The sequence below is a fragment of the Podarcis muralis genome, chromosome W, assembly GCF_964188315.1.
Source record: "Podarcis muralis chromosome W, rPodMur119.hap1.1, whole genome shotgun sequence".
NCBI classification, from domain to species: Eukaryota; Metazoa; Chordata; class Lepidosauria; order Squamata; family Lacertidae; genus Podarcis; species Podarcis muralis.
This window is the reverse complement of record NC_135674.1, coordinates 23,537,628-23,559,722: the sequence shown is the minus strand read 5'-3', so window position 1 is coordinate 23,559,722 and position 22,095 is coordinate 23,537,628. Positions and strand designations below refer to the sequence as shown.

Here is a 22,095-nt window from a genome sequence, read left to right as displayed (position 1 = left end):
GCGGGTTTCTTACCAGGTAGAAACATGCACAATAACATGAGGAATATAATAGATATACTAGAATATTTGGAAGAAAGATCCGATAAAAAGGCCATACTGATGCTGATAGATGCGGAGAAGGCATTTGATAACGTATCGTGGAATTTTTTGAAAAATATATAGAAACAACATGACTCGGTGAAAACTTCAGCAGGGGTATTGAGGCAATATATTGAAAGCAGAGAGCCAAACTGATCCTCAACAATGAGACAACTGAAGAATTCAACATTGATAAGGGGACCAGGCAAGGCTGCACTCTTTCACCCCTTAATGAACACTTAATGATTGCAATAAGGAAAGATCCAAATATAAAAGGTATAACAGTAGGGAAGAAGGCACATAAGATAAAGGCCTTTGGAGATGATTTGATTTTAACCACCGAAAATCCAGAAGAAAGTGTTCCATAAATAATAGAAAGAGTTCTTGAATTTGGTAAAGCGGCAGGATTTAAACTAAACAAAAATAAGAACAATACGTTAGCAAAAAATATGATTATGCAGGAAAAAGAAGAACTTAAGAGGATATCAGGATTGGCAATAGTAAACAAAACTAAATACTTTGGAATCTGGCTAACGAATAAAAATAGTAATCTATTTAAGGACAATTACATTAAAATTTGGAAAGAAATCAAAGAGATTTGGAAATTTGGAATAAGTCAAGATTATCACTCAGCGACAGGATGTCAGTAATAAAAATGAATGTGTTACCCAAAATTATGTTTTTTTCCAAATGATACCAATTATTGGGGCAGGGGATAGTGTCATGGGCCAGGAGTCAGCTTCACCTGGTGAGCAGCAGCCTGAAGGAGCAGAAAGCGAAGTGACTCCACCTGCTGCTGATCAGCCTTGTTGCTCCTGATGAGAACCAGCTGGCTCCAGCTTTCTTAAGAAGGTTTTCCAGCCTCTGTCAGTTGCTGGCAAGAACATTCGTCATTCATGGCCAGATCTTGCTGCTTCTTGTGACATTGGACCCTTGGCTTTCTTGACCCCCAGATTATCAGACGACTTGAACTTATATACTCCTGACTTTAGAACTGGATTAGACCTTGTATATGGACTCTGCCTCCAGGCAAGTACCCACTGAGACTTGGGTGGTTGGCTGGCTTCTCCTTCCACTGAGCTCTGCTGTGACTGGCAGCACAGGACTACAGCAGCTATTCCTGGACCCCTGCACATCCACAGGCCATTTGTCGTAGAAACGGATGCCTCTGACAGAGTGGTAGGTGCTGTGCTGCTGCAGGAAGACCAAAACTGGACCCTATGCCTGTGCATCTTCCATTCTAGAAAATGGAACCCTTCAGAACAGAATTACACCATCTGGGGAAACGAGCCTTTAGCTGTCAAAGAAGCCTTCAAAGTGTGGAGGCACTTCCTGGAAGGGCACAGCACCAGGTGGAGGTGTGCACAGACTCTTAATGTGGAGTATTGGCAGATGACGCATTGCCTGAATCAATGGTAGATCCACTGGGCACAGTTCTTTGCTCGGCTTGAATTCAGAGTCCAGTATGTGTCAGGTAACTGGAATCAAAAAGCAGATGCTCTCTTCAGGAAGCCGGAATATCAAGACTTTGAGCTGGCCCCAGTGTATAGAACATACCTTGGAGTCAGCACAGCTACAGCTAGCAGCTGGGTCAATCGTGGAAGTCACAAACTTCCAGTAGCTAACAAGAGAGGATGCCTTCACCAGAGGCAAGTTAATGGTGCTGCAGGAAGGCAGCAACGAAGCAGATGGTTTCTAAGAGAAGGATGGCCTATTGTATAGAGGGAGAGGTTCTCTGCATCCCAGCAGGAGACCGCCAAGCCAAGGTCCTACGTCAGTGTCATGACAACCCTACAGTGGGACACTTTGGGCAGTACACGATGTTATACCATGTGGTGCAGCAGTTCTAATGGCCAAGGATGAGGGAGGAGGTCAAGGAGCATGTGAGAGCCTGTGAGACATGTCAGTGAACAGAGTGAACAGTGAACAGAGAGACCAAGAGAGGCACCAACAGGCTTGTTACAACTGCTGCCCTCCCTGCAAGGGCCCTGGGAAACCATAGCTATGGACTTCCTCACTGATCCGCCTAAATCATAGCAGCAGACAGTGATCTGGGTAGTGGTAGATCTGTTCAAGATGGTGCACTTCGTGCCCTGTAAGGGGCTTCTGACAGCCCAAGAAACAGCTCAGCTCTTTGTAGATCATGTATTCAGGTTGCACAGACTCCCTCAACTGATAGTGTCTGTAGTAATGCTCCGGCCACTCGCCCCCTCCCTCTCCTGTCCTACCATCCAGCTGGATCAGCTTTAAAGGAACAGTGGCCGGCAGCATATACTTTTTACAGGACAGAACACATCAAAAAAGGGTAGTTGCCGCCACCACTCCCCTGTACCAGGGCACCAGAAGTCATAACCCAAGGGAGACGTGTATCTGAAGAAGTGTATCTGAAAAAGTATCTGAAGAAGTGTATCTGAAGAAGTATCTGAAGAAGTGTATCTGAAGAAGTGTGCATGCACACGAAAGCTCATACCAAGAACTAACTTAGTTGGTCTTTAAGGTGCTACTGGAAGGAATTTTTTTTGTTTTGACCAAGGGAGAAGGTTATGCTTCCTATTTACCGGCTGCCCCACCCTGCAAGTCGCTTGCACAAAATGCAGGCAGAAATTCGACAAATATAGTACGTGACGGATTGGTCAGGCGCTGGACTTAGGCTTTCCCTCAGAATGGCACACAAGACAGGAAAAGTTCTCTTTTTAAAATTTAATTTAAAAAACAAGATTAAACATACTTAAAGCAGGCACATCTCTTATACATTTCAAACAGGTAAAACAAAAACATTGTAGAATATGGCTACCTAGTATACTCACAATAAAAGAACAAAGGCAAAGTTAGAATGGTTTCAAAGTCCTTAGATGGCTCCGCATCTCCAAGGCAGGAAGAATCTCCACTACAAAGACTCAAATGTCAATGCAGCAAGACGACTGTCAGCAAGGTGGCAAGCTGACAGAAGGGCGGATTGCAGAGCGCGCTTTCTCAGTCCGTCCTTAGGATCTTTATTTCAAAACCTCACGTGGAAACAGAACTCAGACCCAATCAAAATTCTTGATTATGTTTAAATTCACCAATGGTCAGCTAGTTGGCTAATAGTTTTAACTTGTGACAGCTGAGCTCGTTAGTTCCCAGGACTTTGGATCAAAGAGTTCCTCCCTTCCTCAGATACTCAGCAGATGCACATTCCCAGAGTAATTAGGGTTGATAACAACACTGTTTGGGTGTGAATGAGTTAGGTACCAGGTGTCAGAAGACCACTAATCAACCTGGAGAAGTTCCTTCCTGAGATAAGCAACCTCACACATTTAGAGACTGGTAGTCTGCAGTTTTAAAGTAACAAAACACATTCCCCATAAATCCTAATGGCCTTTGGTCTTCCCATGATACTTTGCTTCTTACTTGACCAAAGTTTGGTCTACTGAAATTTCCTAACTTCACTACAGTGTCTGATAGGGGAACACAGTTTACCTTGCAGTTCTGGAAGAAGCTCATGCAGCTTCTCAAGGTGGAATGGGAATTCAGAAAGAAACAATGCCACGATGCAGCAGTACCTATTTTGCTATGTGAACTATCTACAAGATGGTTGGGTTTCCAAGCTTCCCTTGGCGGAGTTCGCATACAACAATGCTCTCCATGCTTCTGTGCATCAGACTCCCTTCTTTGCCAGTTATGGATACCATCCTTGTGCCTTCCCAACCCCAACTGACACCCTGTCAGTGCCTGCAGCAAAAGACTTTGTAGAAGAACTTTCAGCAATACAGAGTTTGCTGAAAGAGCAATTGGACTGTGCCAAAGAGGCCTATAAGAGAACGACTGGTGTGCACTGGCAGCCTCGCACTGAGATTAAGGTGGGAGATCAGGTGTGGCTGTTGACACATGATTTGCCACAGAAGGGCAGATGCAGGAAAATGGACCCACAGAGGGTGGACCCGTTTGAAGTTGTGGACCAGATCAACCCTGTGACTTTCAGGCTTCGATTGCCTGTATCCATGAAGATTCACCCCGTCTTCCACAGATCAGTCTTGTTGCCTGTCATGCCTGCACACCCTGACCAGGCACCTAGACAAGCACCTCCACCTCCCACCATGGTAGAGGGAGAGGAAGAGTGTGAAGTAGAGCAAATTCTAGAGTCCAGGATGCAAAGAAGTGGCAATCCCTGATTGTGTGGAAGGGGGTATGGACCTGGAGAAAGTTCATGGGAGTATGCAGAACATGCCCATGCATCAGACTTGCAAAGGGTGTTCTATACATGCCACCCCAACCAATTGAAACCACTGGGTTGGGAGGAGGAGAGCTCTGGAGAGGGGGGTGATGTCAGGGACTGGGAAGAGGAATGGTGGAGACCACCTTCCCAGCCTGACACTCCTGGAGGAGGAAGAGGAGGCAGTATAGATTTACAACAGTGGTTTGCAGGAGGTCACAGCTGAGAGGCAGATGAGGGGAAAAGGTGGGAAATAATGGGAGAGGAGGAGCAGGCAGAGCCGGAGCAGCAGCTGAATGACAAGTTGTCACTAGAAAGCATTTCAGACCCACCATCTCCTGGAACCCGGTGAGTCTTAAAAGTAGGAGAGCAAAGAGCTCAAAGTGGCATCTGTAGAGGAGATGATGATGATGACAAATGAGGGAGTGGGAGAGAAGGGGGTGGAGATTCACTTGGGACAATTCCATTATCCAAGAGGCTGGGTTCTATAGCCTCTCTCTGTAGAATTTGAAATAAAAAAGGACTGTAAGAAACTTTTCCTTGTCCCTCTTACTGCTTTTTTCTCTTCCTGGTAGGTCTCTGTGCCGAGGATTGCCGTGGGAATCGTCATAGGAAGAAATGGGGAAATGATAAAGAAGATCCAGAATGATGCTGGTGTTAGGATTCAGTTTAAACCAGGTTTGTAGGCTGTTATAAAAAACAACGGTCTGTCTGATTTTGAGTGTACAACTCTCAGCTGGCAACCACTTTTTCTCTCCATCCTAAGAAAGCTGTCTTATATCAAACCTTTGGTATATTTAGCTCAATTAGTGTCTATACATTGACTGGCAACAGCTCCCCAGGGTTTCAGGCAGAGGGCATTCCCAGCCCGACCTGGAAATGCTGAGAATTGAACCTGGGACCTATGGCTTTCCCCCACTCGCTAAAAAGAAAGCAAGATTCTTTCTTTAAAATAATAATAATAATAATAATAATAATAATAATAATAATAATAATAATAATAATAAATTAATTATAAATGGTTTTAAGAAAATACAAAGGTTCAGGATAATAGTGCAATGCAGCTTACAAATCTTAGTAGTAGTAATTTATTTGTACCCCACCCATGTGGTTGGGTTGCCCCAGCCCCTCTGGGTGGCTTCCAGCATATATAAAAACATAGTGAAACATCCAGTCTTCTGACCTGTGAACCTCAGCCTGTAGTGCAAAGTCCCCTTCAAATAGCGGGCTATGCGCTTCAGAGCTTTCCAATCCTGAACAGTATGATTGTTGGCATTTCTGCTAAGCAGGTTAGTGGTTACAGCTATGTCAGGTCTTGAACATCTAGCAATGAAATTCAGCTTGCCTAGAATGCATCTGTACAGTGTGGTGTCAGAAAATGCTTCAGCAGCACAATCTACCTGGTAACCTGTCACCATCGGTGTGTCTGCTGGGTTTGCATCAACCAAATTCAGCCTGGTTAATGCATCAGCAATTTTCTGTGTTTCGCGTACCAGAAAATTACCTGCTTGGTCTTTCTCTACATGCAAAGAAAGATAGTTGGATACCTCACCAAGATCCTTCATGTCAAAGTGCTCCCTCAGTTGAGCTAGGGTGCTTTGGTACAAAGCCTGATTCTTCCAAAACAAAAGCAAATTATCAACAAAACATAAACAATACAGTTTGTTTTGCCCCTCTTTGACAAACACACAAGGATCAGCTTTGCCGTGGTGAAAACCTAGAGAAAGCAATGTCTCAGTGAATTTTATGTTCCAACACCTTGCACTCTGCTTGAGACCATATAAGGATTTCCGTAGTTTACAGACCATTCCCTTCTGTACCTCCACTCCATCAGGTGGAAGCATATACAGTTCCTCCCCCAAAAATCGCGTACAAAAAAGCTGTGTTCACATCATGATGAGAAACGTGTAGCTTCTCCTCTGCAGCAATCTTGAGCATTAGCCTAATGCTCTCATACTTGACGGTTGGTGAGTAGGTCTTGTGGTAATCCTGTCCTGGTACCTGTGAAAAACCTCTGGCGACCAATCTGGCTTTGTGCCTGACAACCTTGCCAGTCTGGTCTGTCTTGCCTTAAATACCCATTTGCTGCCAACTAGCCTCATTCCTTGGACTATTGGCACCATCTCCCAGGTTTGGTTCCTATTCAAGGAATCAACTTCAGCCTTCATGGCATTGAGCCATGGTTCAGCATCCTTCGAGTCTAAAGACTGGATCTATTGGAAGCTTGATGGTTCCCACACCTTCTCTGAGCTACTAAGAACAGCAGTTGCTGTTTTAGCAAACTCATCAGCAAATCTCTTTGGAGGTTTGCCTTTCGTGGCCCTTTCAGATCTCTGTACTAGACACAAGTCTTCTGCACTCATTTCCTCTTTTTTAGGAGAAAAGTGGCCAATGGTGAACAGTGGTTCTTCCAGTTCAGTGTCAGATGCATCAGATGTAGTCTGCTGTGTCATCAGTGTCACTGACATCAGCAGCAGCGCCACCCACTGAGCTGGAATCCAAACTCTGATCATCATCCTCAGCTTCCTCTGCTTCCTCATCATCTTCATCCTCTTGTGAGTGACTATGGAAAATTCCCACATTCCCCCCCCCCACTTAGGATTGTACTCAACACTCTTTGTGAACCTAACGGACTTTGAGTCAGTCATGAATACCCTGTATGCACCTTTTTCGTACCCCATGAACAAACCATGTGCCCCACGCTTCCCATGCTTGCTGCTCTGTGGTGTGTGTACCCACATGTCAGAACCAAAGATTCTCATGTGCTTGATGTAAGGTTTCTTACCAAACATCTTCTCATAGGGAGTACAACCAATAGGTGATGACAGTCTCCTGTTATAGGAATAAACAAAAGTATTCAAAGACTCCGCCCAATATTTCTCAGGGAGATTGGCATCATGCAACAAGGTTTTTAGGCCTTGCAGCAAAGTTTGGCTTGCCCACTCGCAAAGCCCATTCTACCACGGAGATCTGGGACCTGAGAGGTCATGCTGGATTCCCTTCTCAGTCAGGAAAGCTTCAAACTTCTGAGAAGTGAATTCGCTGCCTCGATCAGAAAATAAACAACCAATGCATTTATTGTGAGCATTTTCCAACCAAACACAGAACGCCTTGAACCTAAGAAACACTTCTGACTTCTGCTTGAGCATAAACACATGAATGTACCTAGAAAAAGAATCAATTAAAACCATGAAGTACCTTGCTGCACCCAAAGAAAGCGCAAGTGGACCAACCAGGTCTGCGTGGACTAGCTGATAGGATTTGGAAGCCTGTCGGCTAGACACTTTGCCTTTGGGAGCAACCTTCACTTTGTTTTCTGCAGAAGAGACACATTTGTGAAACTTACAGGGCTTTGTGGTTAAACCCTGAACCATCCCAGGCATCTTGGCCAGTGCCTGCCATGACATGTGACCAAATTTTCTGTGCTGTTTGTGAATACAACCTGAATGAAGAACTTTGTTAGTTGTGCAACACAAGATTCAACATTAGACACATCAACAGCTTTGTCATCATAAGTTATCAAGAACAAGCCATCTACAAACTTAGCATGCAAAATGTCCTCTTTGCCCTTTTTGATGATGCAAATGCCCTTCTTGAAGGAGATCTCAAAGTCTTGCTCAGTCAGCTGTGGAACGCTGAGCAAATTGCCTGCAGAATCTGGAACAAAAAGTACTTTGCTGATGGTGGTATGCAGACTTGCCAGTTTCACTGTCCCGACTCCTGCAGTTATCAAAGTCTTACCATCAGCCTGTTGAATTTCCCCATCCTGAGGCGTAAAGGAAATAAACAGGTGTCGATTTCCACAGACGTGCCTCGTCGCTCCAGAATTGACAATAAATCTGCCTTTGGAGAAGCAGTGCCAGCAAACAAAGCCTTGTTTTTCACCGGCTTGGGATTCCCACCCCCCTTCTGCTTCTGGCCATCTGGAGGCTTTTTCTTTTGTTTCCCTCCAGCCTTTGGGCAATGACGCTGAATGTGACCTTGGTTTCCACAGTTCCAGCACTTCACAGCTGCCAACGCCTTGGCTCCCCCTGGAGGCTGGAATGCTATCCCACACTGCTCCCCCTGAAGCGCATAAGCTGGTTCAGCTGCATTCCTCCTATCATATTCGTTTTGCAAGGTTGCCAAAACTTTTGTAGCAGTGAGGTCCTGCGCAGGAAGAGTTGCCAGCTGGCTTGCCACAGCATGATAGCTCTCATCCAGGGAGTCCAGGATAAGGATTGCAAACAGAGACTCTGGCATATTAAAACCTCTCTGAGTCAATTCCTGTCTGAGATGCTGCAAATGCAAAACGTGGGCTCTAAGGTCTTTCTCTGGCCCCAAACGCTTCTTGTGCAGCTTTCTGAAGTAAAGCAACACAGATCCAGTCTCTTGACAGAGATGACAGGCCTGAAGCCCTTCCCACATCTCACGCAAGCTGGTCTTGCCAACCAGGGTAATGAACTCTCCAGGAGCTACTGAGAGCAAAATTATTCCCATGGCTCTTGAATCTTGTGCCACCCATGCACCCTTCAGAGGCGCTGGGGGGGGGGGGTCCTCAGAAACAGTGTGCCACACACCAAGCCTTCTCATCTGGCCCTCACAGTACCTTGCCCAGGTCTGATAATTGTGGCCATTAAGCTTTGGGCACGGAACCCCATCTGAGGCTTGTAAAAGCTCCATTCCAGCTCTTTACTTCAGCCATGAGGCTCCTTATCTCTGGCAGGTCGTAAATTAAGAGGCCTGCTTCTCTCCGGCCTAATTACTTGGCTCGGACTTCAAAGACTCTCTGCCGCGGCACAGAAAAGCCTCGCTTTTCTCCATATACCTCTGTCGCTGCCAGGATCTCGCAGGCATCAGCAGCCTTACTCTCCTGTAAGTGCTGTGAATCTGGGCCCAAAACCCTGTTGTTGGGATACTGCTGGGGAGACGGGGGCATCAAGCAGGCCCCCAGCTGGCTCCAGATGATCACCGGTCTCCCGTGGAACAGCATCAGTCAGTCAGCGACACGAGCCTCAGATACGTTCCAAGACCCTTGCACACTCTGTCAGCAGAGTGTATAAATCATCCACAACGGAAGAGGCAGACAGAGAGAGTTGTGCAAGCATATGTACAGCATATATTCAGCGCGTTCAGGAACAAAGGAAAACATGACTGCTTGCCTTCATGTCCAGCAAAACAGCCACATAGCAAAAGCAACATGTAACAGAAGTTCCCAGCGAGAGCTAGAAGTAAACAGGCAATGTGATACACTAACATCATGCCAGTACCCTTTTAAGGTGGAATGGAACTATATCCTAACATCCCCTGGGCCCAGTTTTTTCATGGTGCGTTTTCTCTGGAGACCTCGTACCCTACCGCCACACGATACATCACCCAGGACCAGTATGAAGGGCAGACCGCGTTGCCTGCTTTACTTGGCAGTATATTGCGAGTGAAACTGTGCTACTCCTGAGTCCCTCTGCCACCTGCGCCCAACGCGCCAAGGGAGAAACAAGCTGCAGCCAGGCTCTGGAGGCAGAGGGACTCGGGAGAGAGTCCAGAGGGAGAAACAAGCTGCATCGGTGAGGCGCTGATACAGCTTGTTTCTCCACTTCTTTAAACTGCTCAGCTGAGGAGTGAATGACTGTCTTTGCCTCAGCCAAGCAGTTTTACGGAGCCCCCAACCTGCCACCAGCTCATACGAGCCGGCAGCGGCAGGGGTGGCTCCGTTAAAGTGCTCCCATCCACCCCCCAGCTGAGGGAGCCCCAATCCTTCTGCTCACATGCAAGCTGGAGAAGGATGGGGTTGATCAGCTGGGGGTGCAAAGCTGCTTCCTCTTTGGCGCTGCCAGGTGCTGGGCTGAAACCGCCTCAGCAATTTCTTTTTTTTTTAAATAAATTTTTATTGATTTTCCAAACACATAATAAAAACAAACCATACACAAAACAAAAACATACAAACATATAAATATGTATAATTTCATACTCTTATTTTCATACACCTTACTTCCCGGACTTCCCCATACCTCCCCTTTTCTGCATCCTTGTTTTACATTTCTTCAGCAACTCCTTCAATTAATTAATTATTTCAATCACTTTCATTAGATTCTTTTTTCTTTAACTTATTAATTTCAGCTGCAATCTCTATTTCTTAATTCCTTAACATCTTAACACTCCTCAATTTTACAACAATTTTTAAGATATATTTTAAATTTCTTCCAGTCTTCTTCCACTGTCTCTTTCCCCTGGTCACGGATTCTGCCGGTCATCTCTGCCAGTCCCATATAGTCAATCACCTTCGTCTGCCATTCTTCCAGAGTGGGTAGTTCTTGTGTCTTCCAATACTTTGCCAGAAGAATTCTTGCTGCTGTAGTAGCATACATAAAAAACGTCCTATCCTTCTTTGGCACCAATTGGCCGACCATGCCCAGGAGAAAAGCCTCAGGTTTTTTAGAGAAAGTCCACTTAAGGACTTTCTTGATTTCATTATAGATCATTTCCCAGAAGGCTTTGATCTTCGGGCAGGTCCACCAAAGGTGATAAAAAGTACCTTCAGTCTCATTACATTTCCAGCATTTATTATTGGGCAAATGATAACTTTTTGCAAGCTTGACTGGGGTCATGTACCACCTGTGAGTCATTTTCATTATGTTTTCTCTTAAGGCATTACATGCCATAAACTTAACACTGGTGGTCCATAACTGTTCCCAGTCAGCAAACATAATGTCATGGCCAATATCTTGTGCCCATTTAATCATAGCTGATTTCACCGTTTCATCCTGTGTATTCCATTTCAACAGCAAATTATACATTCTAGACAGATTCTTAGTATTGGGTTCTAACAGTTCTGTTTCTAATTTTGACCTCTCCATCTGGAAGCCTATTTTCCTGTCCTGTTTAAATATCTCATTTATCTGAAGATAATGCAACCAGTCTCGTACCTTGGACTTTAATTTCTCATAACGCTGTAATTTAACTTTTTCACCGTCTTGCTCTATAATTTCACAATATTTTGGCCATTTAGACTCCATATTAAGTTTTTTCACCTCTTTAGCTTCCATTGGTGACAACCACCTGGGAGTTTTACTTTCCAATAAGTCTTTGTACCTCATCCACACATTATATAATGCTTTCCTAACAATATGGTTTTTGAAACCTTTATGCACTTTAACTTTATCATACCATATGTATGCATGCCAGCCAAATCTATTATCAAACCCTTCCAGATCCAAAATGTCTGTATTCTCAAGAAGCAGCCAGTGTTTCAGCCAGCAAAAAGCCGCCGATTCATAATAGAGTCTTAAGTCCGGCAGGGCAAACCCCCCTCTATCTTTTGCGTCAGTTAAAATCTTAAATTTTATTCTGGGCTTTTTGCCCTGCCAGACAAATTTAGATATGTCTTTCTGCCACTTCTTGAAACAGTCCATTTTATCCAAGATCTGCAACGTCTGGAATAAAAACAACATTCTAGGCAATACATTCATCTTGATAACAGCAATTCGGCCTAACAATGAGAGTCTCAACCTTGACCATATTTCTAGATCTTTCTTTCCGCCTCAGCAATTTCACCCTAATTCCTTGCAGTGCTGTGGTAGGAAGCAGGGTTTTGAATATCTCAATGTACCGCCGGATTGTGATGTTGGCCTGGCGATACATTACAATGTTGAAAACCTGACATTTTCCAGCAGTATTTGCTGTATAATAGTGATCAAACTATTAAATTGGAGACACATTTTTTTCTGTTTATTATTTCTGTTGCACTTTCCAGGGTATAAAATGCTTTTCAACACATATTTATGGTAATTAAATTTTACTGTTAGGTGTCGCATTCTTGAATGACACTTTTAAGGATATGTATAGTTAGGTTTATGGAAACTGAGTGACTACTTGGAACTGTCTCCTTCCTCCTCTTCTTCCTAGCAGAATGTTCAAACACTGTTGCTGGTACACCACCTTGAGCTCTTTGGAAGATGGAAGGTGGTATATAAATGTAAGAAACAAAACAAATAAAGGACTTCTGTTTCTGCAATGGGGCTTTCTTCCCCTACTTCACAAGCACCTGAAATTGACGTGGGGAGGTGGCGGGATTGGAGTACCCACCACCTGTAGGACACTGTAAATCAATCCAAAGAAGCAGGGGCTTTAATTAAAGAATGTGTGTTGCATTTTAAAATAAAAGTATTAAATTACATAGTACAATAAAAACATTAATACAATTACAAAATAAGTGGCCAGTGCTTAGTGGGGCATTCCAGAGACTTTGCACTTGTTGTCAGAACATTGGAATACAGAAACGAATATTTTGCTTTCTGAACAATTGGGTGTGCTTTTCCTGAGAGAGGAGATTCTAGCTTAGAATATGCCTGGGGCAAGGGCAGACAAAGAGGTATATTTCAAGGTACTGGTTTAATTTTTTCTCCAGTGCCAGTTTGCATAGCCTTGAATTTGTCCTGTGGCTGTCCAGAAATGGTTGGGCAGCCCTTTTCATTGGAAGAATTTGCCCTTTAGAGTTTCTTGTTGCCACCATTAATATACTGCTTCCTCAGCTCTAGTCCTAGAGGCTTGTTGCTGCTGTTTGAATATTATTTTGATTTATTTTGTTTCTTTGTTAACAAAAAAAATTTGCAAACATAAACATAAAAAGAAAACAAAGATTAAAAAATGTAAACAATAAAACCTCACAGCCTGGAAGGACAAACTAACTAACTAATTTATACCCCACCCATCTGGCTGGGTTTCCCCAGACACTCTGGGCGGCTCCCATCATCATCATCATCATCATGAAAAAGCGATAAAAAAATAAAACATTAAAAACTTCCCTAATTAGGGCTGCCTTCAGATACCTTCTACAAGTCAGATAGTTGTTTATTTCCTTGACATCTGATGGGAGGGCGTTCCACAGATTGAGCACCACCAACGAGAAGGCCCTCTGCCTGATTCACTGTAACCTCACATCCCGCAGGGAGGGAACCACCAGAAGGCCCTTGGAGTGTCTGGGCTGAATGATGGGGGTGGAGACGCTCCCTCCAAAATTGCAAAGATACTTAATTAGTAAACTATTAACACATACAAAGATTCCCTTTACAAATATTAAAGATTTATACAAAATTAAAGTATTTTCTATCTATGAGTTCCATCATTATTGAGAATAAGGGTTCTATATACTCTTAAATGATCTATATATTTGCATATACTGATGACGCTAAGTGATCATGTGCTTTGTTATTTTTTCCCCTTTTCATATGAGAGGTTTATACCTCCTGCCTTTCCCCCTCTGTGTTTGTATTTAATTTAGGGTCTGTCTCTTGTTCCACAGATGATGGGATTAGTCCTGAAAGAGTCGCGCAGGTCGTTGGCCTTCCAGATCGGTGTCAGCACGCAGCCCAATTCATCAATGAGCTCATTCTCACAGTGCAGGTGGGTGGGGCAACCTCCATCCAGACTGTATAAAAACATGGGGAACTGCCTGAGTTTCCAGGGGAAGGGAATTAAGTCTTACAGACCTCTCTGCACATAACCCTTTAGGATTGTGGCACATAGATGGTAAATATATAAAGACTGTGCTAGCTGTTCTCTGTCTTCTACATAGTTGTGTTGGGAATAGGGGTGGACAAATCTTCCAATTTCTTTTCTCATTTTTCCAGTCTTCAGCTCATTAGTTTCGATCTTTTTAATGTCCTGATTATAAAATTCTTACTCCAAGGGTCAGGCCAGTTCTCTTTGTCTAAAAAGATAACAGTGGTGTGAGGTTTGGGGGCAGCCGTTTCAGAGTGGTCAAATCATTCTCGCTCCTCTGCATGCCACTGCTTTGGAGACAGACAACCGCCTCAAACACCCACTGGATTTCCATGATAAACATGGCAGTCTTGACAGATAGTACAGCCAGCCCCCTCTCTTGTCAAAGCTGCCTTTTAGTTCCATTTGATTAATTGCTTAGCAATTTTGCATCCAGCTGTGGGGGACGCCTCTGCTCAGGTGCTCCTGCCCTCTCCCCCACACCCACCTGTGGTCAGGTGGAAGAATGGAAGCTCTCCTGTTTTTGCCAATTATTTTTTATTAAGTTTCAAATATTTTTAACAATTTACTGTATTTTTCGCTCTATAAGACGCACCAGACCATAAGACGCAGCTAGTTTTTGGAGGAGGAAAACGAGAAAAAAAATATTCTGAATCTCAGAAGCCAGAACAGCAAGAGGGATCACTGCGCAGCGAAAGCAGCAATCCCTCTTGCTGTTCTGGCTTCTGGGATAGCTGCGCAGCCTGCATTCGCTCCATAAGATGCACACACATTTCCCCTTACTTTTTAGGAGGGAAAAAGTGAGTCTTATAGAGCAAAAAATATGGTAACTTCAAATTCCATACAAATTAAAAAGAACTTTTATAAGTTGAGTTCCAATCTTTCCTCCCTGGTGTTTCCATTCTCGCCCTTTCTTGCTGCATTATATAGCATACTTTTATCTATTACATTTTTCCTTCAATACAATTAATTATTCAGTTAATTTCCCCTTATTTCAATTCATTATCCATCCACTGCTATTTTGGATCTTGCTCACGCTTCCGTTAACTTTAGTATTTTCCAGATAGTCCAAAGAAGGCGCCAATCTTCTTTAATTTATTTTCAATATTTTATTTTCAATATTTTAATCACTTAATTATACTGTATTGTTTGTCATGTTCACGCAAGTCACTGATTTTAAAAAGGCTCAGTCAATCAAATCAAATCAAAAATGTTTATTCGGCTTTACGCCCATCATAAAACACAACACAACAAAACAAATCGAATAAAACAGCGGACTCGTACAAGCCACAAGTAATATAACACAGTTCACAGCACACAAGGGCAGATATTAACAATTCAAAAGAAAAATTTAAGATTAAGATTAAAAATTTAGGCACTACGCTAAAATCAATATCTGATGTCATTATAAAAAATTCTTATATCAATAATCAGCTAACATTCCATTCCGTCTCTTGTACGAGAGGACGGCTGTTAGGAATTTAGCAACCTGTAGGGTAATATAAGGATCCACATCTTGAAGAACCCAGGCAAGCTGTAAATCTACTGGTTTGTCAGCCATAGGCTGGATTATGGAGTTTAGTATACTAGCACGAGCTGAACTGTACATAGGGCAGATAAACATAACATGATGTAGAGATTCCGATGTTTTCATTTCACAAGCACACATTGAAGAGACTTGGCCCTTAGTGAATCTATGTCTCAGCATGTTTGTTGGAAAAACATTGAACCTAGCTCTAATGAAGGCATAACGGTGAGACGCAGTCATAAGCGATGTTAAGTAAGACGGAGCACGGTAGATTGGGGTTATGCCGAAATTTAACGGCGAGCAGGCTCCACCACCAGCTAAGAAATTTTGGTATAGCTCCACATCATCCAGCCTTTGATTTATACACCTTTTTGCCACATTTAGATCCAGTTTGAGCAATTCAGTGGGTGAGATCTCATAGGACAGCAATTTGGCATGGATTTTTCCTGACCACAAATTTGTGAAGTCATCCCGCCACATGCATTGAATGAGATAGTGGTTCGGGAGTTTATGCCATAGGGATATCCAATAAATCAAAACTCTCCTCCATAGAACTAACTCCACTGAGGGGATCTTCATTTCTAAGCGAATAGCCGCATTACTTACGCATGTTGGTAATTTTAGAAGTCGGCGTAAGAATTGGCTTTGAAGCAACTCTAAAGGTGAGAGGTTTGCAAAGGCAGCCCATAAAGGTGCAGCATAGGCCATTGTGGCCATCACTTTGATGCTATACACTTTCAAGGCCGCAGGGATGAATAAGGCCCCCTCAGAGTAGAAAAAACGGAGGAGGGAGTGTGATAGGGCTTTTGTCTTGTTTTGAAGGTATTCAACGTGCGCTTTCCACCCTAAATTATATTGAAAATAAATTCCTAAATATTTAAATTTATGTACTTGTTCAATTTTCTTGCCCTCCAATTTCCATGAATAAAGTTTTCGACTCCTTGAAAATATCAGTACTTTGGACTTGGTGTGGTTGATAGACAGATGATTAGAATGGCAGTATGTCGCAAAAATCTTTAGTGCCCTCCTTAAACCCACTCTGGAGTAAGAGAGCAGTACCGCATCATCTGCGTAGAGAAGTAAAGGACAGCGGTAATCTGCTATACGAGGGGAGTGGATAAATTTTTGTGAGACGGCTAATGGGGTCCTCATATCACTAATAAATAAGTTAAAAAGAAGTGGCGCTAAAATACAACCCTGGCGTACACCCTTGTTTACTGGCACTGGGTTAGTTAGGTCTCCAGCAGGGGATAATCTCACCCTGGCCACGGACCCGGCATGAAGTTGGGAGATAAGCCATAGGAGCCTTCTATCTATTCCCCAACCGGCAAGTTTATCCCATAGCAATTTCCTCGGAATACTATCAAACACAGCTTTCAAATCTATGAAGGCTGCGCAAAGTTGGCCCCGTCGAGGTGTTGAGTATTTCCGGGCTAAGTGATAAAGAATAATTGCCTGGTCTGTTGTGGATCGGTTTAATCTAAATCCAGCTTGCTCATGCCCAATCAGGTCAGCCTCAACTGACCACTTCATCAACCTTGCCAGCAAAAAACGGGCATATATTTTCCCAATGGACGATAGCAGACTGATATTCCGATAATTCCCTGGGTCGCCGGGAGGGCCTTTTTTGTAGATAGGAATTATAATGGCCTCCTTCCACGTTCCTGGTATTAAGCCCGTGGCATTTATTGCGTCGAACGTTTTAGCTAAAATCCCTGCCCACCATGCAGAATGTAGCTTTATAGCCTCAACAGGGACCAAATCTGGCCCAGGGGCCTTACCAGTTTTCAGCTCAGCTATCAATTCTAGGATTTCAGCAGGGTCGGTATTGGGCCAGACGGGAAGGGGGTTAGAAGGTCTCCAGTGAGTGGACGGAGCTTCTGCCACTGAGAAATATTTTCTCAGGAACTGCTCCCATGTAGGGGCCGGGATCACCGTTAAGGGATAGTTCGTGTTTCTTCCCTTTATTAAGGACCAAAATTTCCGGGAGTTATGAGATTTTGAGGCAGAAATTATATTCTGCCAGCGATTTAAATGCCACTCCCGTTTGGCTGATTTCTGGGCCTGTTTGTACGCTTTTTTAGCCAGGGAATAAGAAGGAGGTAAGGCCGGAGCTCCAGATAGTTTATAATCATTATATATTGTATGTAGATGGAGTCTGGCTAGTTTACAAGCGGAGTTGAACCAAGGGGCGCCAAATTTAAAATAATCATTTTTAACTCCATAGGATGGAGAAGTAAAAAAGCGAGTTAAAACTTCTATCAGGCAAGAAAAAGAGTTCATACAGGTAATAGGGTCACGCGGGACTATTCCTATGTCCGGCTGATCACCAAGAAACTTTTCTCGGATAAAATCCGTATATCTAAGGGCGAGGGCAGGGGACCATCTAGTCCCCTTTACTTTAGTGGACGACTCCACAATCACCGGGATTGGGTGGGAGCGCTCGAGCAACTGCCAGTCAACACATAACTTGGTTGTCAGGGGAAGATGGTCACTAAATTGAGCATTATCAATTTTAAAAGAGGTGACATTCAAAAATAGATCCCGGGAAACCAATACATAGTCGAGAACACTGTTTGATTTTAACCCCAGGTGGGTGAACTCTCCTAAAGGCTCAGTCATGATTGAGCCTTTCCCATCCTTTCTTCATTCTACGTTTGTGAGATTATGCCTGCTGTTGTTAAATATGACAGTATTTGATCCCCTTCTTCAAAACATAATTCATTTGTTTGGTCAGAATATGTGCTATATGTGATAACCCCATCCAGCGGTTTTGTGTAGATGTTAAACAACATGAGGGATAGGATTGAGCCCTGTGGAACCCCACATTGAAGGTTCCATGGGGCTGAAAAGCAATCCCTAAGTAACACACCCTGGGAACAACCATCCGAGTAGGACTGGAACCACTGGAAAGCAGTGCCACCCACCCCTAGTTTGGAGAGTCGCTCCAGAAGGATACCATGGTCGATGGTATCAAAAGCTGCTGAGAGGTTGGCCTAATGCAGCGAGCAGCCACAGATGCTCAACTAACTGATTTTGTTGGCTCAGATCACCAGACTGCCCTCTGCTTTTCCCTGCCCCCCATCCTTTTGCAGTGAGTTTTGGTTGTTGGTCATATCTAGGACCATAAGAATCATAGAATCATAGAGTTGGAATAGACCACAAGGGCCATTGAGTCCAACCCCCTACCAAGCAGGAAAAGAGAGGTCAAGCATATCTCAGCTCACCACCCGCGTTGTCTCTGTCTCCCAAGCTGAGGCTAACCTTCCCTCTTGTGTGAAATACTGACAGAAGAAGACAGTAACCATCAGTGGACGCCTTTGTAAAGCAAATTTCCTTAACAGACCAACCCTTTGGAGTTCTCCTTGCCCATCAAGTCAAACCAAACTTACATTTGTGTACAAGCTGCTACTGTTTCACACGTGCTTAAAAAAATCTGAGATAGTATTGTTAAGGTTTTCTTGCCCGTCTCTCATAGATGGTGTAGTTGAGATTCTTGTATTGCAAGGGATTGGACTAGATGACCCTCAGGGTCTCTTCCAACTGTACAATTCTATTATTCTGTGATTCTAAATCCCAGTATGTTAATGGGTGTGTCATTTTCTTCCCACTTCAAGGAGCGTGATGGTTTTGGAAGCCTTGTGGCCCGGGGAAGGGGGCACGGACGTGGAGACTGGAGCATTGGCACACCTGGGGGCATACAGGAAATCACCTACACAGTGCCAGCTGACAAATGTGGCTTGGTCATAGGCAAAGGTAAGCAGCATGAATCATAGAATTGTAAAGTTGGAAGGGACCCCCAAGAGTAATCTAATCCAACCCCCTGCAATAAATATTTATATGCATGGGAATGTTAACACTTTAACTATGGGAAGGTGGTTCTGCATTGCCTGATCTTGGGAGTTTTTCCTATGTGCTGGTATCAAGTTTCAGTCTTCCATCAATACTAGAGGCACAGTCGATGGTGACACAAAAGATTGCCTTTTTGGTGGGTTTCCCCATATTGTGGAAATCCTTCCCAAGAGAGGGTAGACTAGCTCCCTTTTTTTATTATTCCATCAGCAGACTAAGCCCTTCCCATTCAGACAAGCCTTGGGAAACTATGCAGCCGAGGATTCTGCAGTTGCAATCAAAATTATTCAACCCCCATTGCAAATCAGGTTTATTATCAAAAGTTAGACTTTCAGCTGTTTGCAATGAGCAAATCAAACAAAAGCAATTGATATAGCTCAACACAACGGATGCAAAGCAGCCCCAGAGCATCACCGAGCCACCACCATGCTTCACTGTAGGCGGAGTGTTCTTTTCAGTGTATGCTTCATTCTTCTTCCTCCAGACACAGCGCTGATTCATGGGGCTGAAAAGTTCCAATTTTGTTTCATCACTCCACAGAACAGAATCCCAAAACTTCTGTAGCTTATTTATATGATCTTGAGCATATTGGAATCGACTTTCATTGTGCTTTTTGGTCAGTAGTGGTGTATGTCTTGGAGTTCTGGTGGCATGGAAACCTTATGTGTTTAGTACATGCCTTACTTTGCTCACTGAAACCCCAGTGCCTGCTGCCACAAGGTATTGCTGCAGCTGTTTTGCAGTCACTCAAGGGTTTTTCCCAGCCTGCCTTCTCAGAAATATGGTTGTTGCCACAGAAGGCTTCATTTTTCTTCCTCTTCCAGGTACTATAACCACTGTTCCTTTAACTTTGAACCTGTGAACTATGCTTCCAATGATGTCTTTAGGAACATTCAGTGCCTTTTGCTATCTTTTTGTATCTTGCTTCTTGTCTGTGAAGGGCGATAATCTCTTCTTTTACCTTCTTGGACCATTCTCTTGACTTAGCCATATTTCTAACATGCATTCAGTTTTGACACTCAGCAACCCCATAGCCAGCTTAGGTATTTCATGTGTTCCAGCTCAAGCACACCTGGTGCAACTGACGGAACCCTTGATTAGTTGCATCAAGTGTGCTTGAGACAACACCTGTTGTATTTGTGCTGTTGTGAGGGATTCTATTCAGGGGGTTGAATAATAGTGAGACTAGAGAAGCCAGTATAAGTTGCAATTTCAGCTGAATTTGGGGAGAACACTTGAAGCATCTTGTGCTCTTGTTATCTGTCGCTTGGACTACTGCAGTGCGCTCTATGTGGGGCTACCATTGAAGGTGACCCGGAAACTACAACTAATCCAGAATGTGGCAGCTAGACTGGTGACTGGGAGCGGCCGCTGAGACCACATAACACCGGTCCTGAAAGACCTACGTTGGCTCCCAGTACGTTTCTGGGCACAATTCAAAGTGTTGGTGTTGACCTTTAAAGCCCTAAACAGCCTCAGTCCAATATACCTGAAGGAGCATCTCCACCCCCATCGAGAAGCCAAGTTACAGGGAACCAGGTAGAGGGCCTTCTTGGTAGTGGCACCCGCCCTGTGGAACGCCCTCCCACCAGATGTCCAAGAGAACAACAACTACCAGACTTTTAGACTAAGACATCTGAAGGCAGCCCTGTTTAGGGAAGCTTTTAATGTTTGATGTATTACAGTATTTTAATATTTTGTTGGAAGCCGCCCAGAGTGGCGGGGTATAAATTATTATTATTATTATTATTATTATTATTATTATTATTATTATTATTATTATTATTACTACTATTACTATTACTATTATTATTATTATTTCAATTGCTTTTGTTTGATTTGCTCATTGCAAACAGCTGAAAGTCTGTAATAAACATGATTTGCAATGCAGGTTGAATAATTTCAATTGCACTGGGTTGCTGTCAGGGCAAACTGGATTTTAATTGCTGGTTCAAAATGTGTTTTAATGTATTTTACTTATTGTTTTTAACTAGTTTGTTTTTATTACATTTTACATAATGATGATTTTAAAAGTTTGAAGTTGAATTCCAACTTGGAGAAAGGATGGATATAAATATATTAAATAAATACACAGTAAATAACTAAGTAGCATCACTTTGCACCATGCAGTCATAAAACCCAGAGCAACCCAGACCCAGCAAAAAGTATTAACTCACTCCCACACCACCCCCGACAATACCAGAAAAGCAGCCCTTGAGGAAACCTGTCCCAAACAGCCTCAGCCCATTTCAACTCATTCAAGCCTTAGAAACCTTCCAGGCAGCTGAAACCTGGCAGAAAGTTTCCTGCCTCCGCTCCTGGCCTCCAGGGGGAGCCTCACTCTCTGCCCTTCTGGCTGCACTGAGACTCTCCTGGTTCCTGCAGAGGGAAGTGGCTTTCCTCCGCAGAGACTTACTGTGCCAAAGCGAGCAGGCAAGGAAGGCGGAGAAGTGCAGGAGTTATTTTTGTCCCCCTCCCTCAGTGATGACACCCAGGGCAGCCCACACCCACACCTTCCTTTGCCATTGGGTGCTGCAGCACTGGCTGGGCCACAGGCCAGCGGTGAGACTGAAGAAGCATAGATACAGTGGCTAATTCAACAGAATTTGGTACTCAGAGGTCATGTAGAAAGTCTGACAAACACAGTAAATCAGCAGCACCTGGCAAGCATGCAATAATTGGTGAGGCGAGCTGTGAGACCCCCCCCCCTCCCCATCACCCCAGCTAATATGATGTTGCTCTTCAGAGTGCGGGAGGGGGGGAGACAGAATTCAAAGATGATTCTGAGCATGTTTTCTTTCTGATTAACCTCTTAGGAGTAGCAAGACGCTGGGTAATACCCCTAATGGTTAATCAGCACCAATGTTTGTCGGATTTGAACAGTTTTATGATGCAGCTGGATTTGATGTTCCAAGACCCTGAAAGTCAATCCGCTGCCAACAGGAAAATTCTGATATTGTGTCAAGGG

The 22,095-nt window shown here is 43.7% G+C and overlaps 1 protein-coding gene across 21 annotated transcripts in view; it reads left to right on the top strand.

Annotated features, from left to right (window-relative positions):
* LOC144326360 (far upstream element-binding protein 3-like) overlaps window positions 1–22,095 on the top strand; it is a 359,673-nt gene that overhangs the window by 201,959 nt on the left and 135,619 nt on the right. For all 21 annotated transcript variants that reach the window (XM_077922908.1, XM_077922914.1, XM_077922904.1 and 18 more), the window contains 3 exons: window positions 4,846–4,948; window positions 13,548–13,648; window positions 18,893–19,031. In XM_077922908.1, the coding sequence (XP_077779034.1) occupies window positions 4,846–4,948; window positions 13,548–13,648; window positions 18,893–19,031 (343 nt within the window). The remainder of the gene's footprint in view (window positions 1–4,845; window positions 4,949–13,547; window positions 13,649–18,892; window positions 19,032–22,095) is intronic.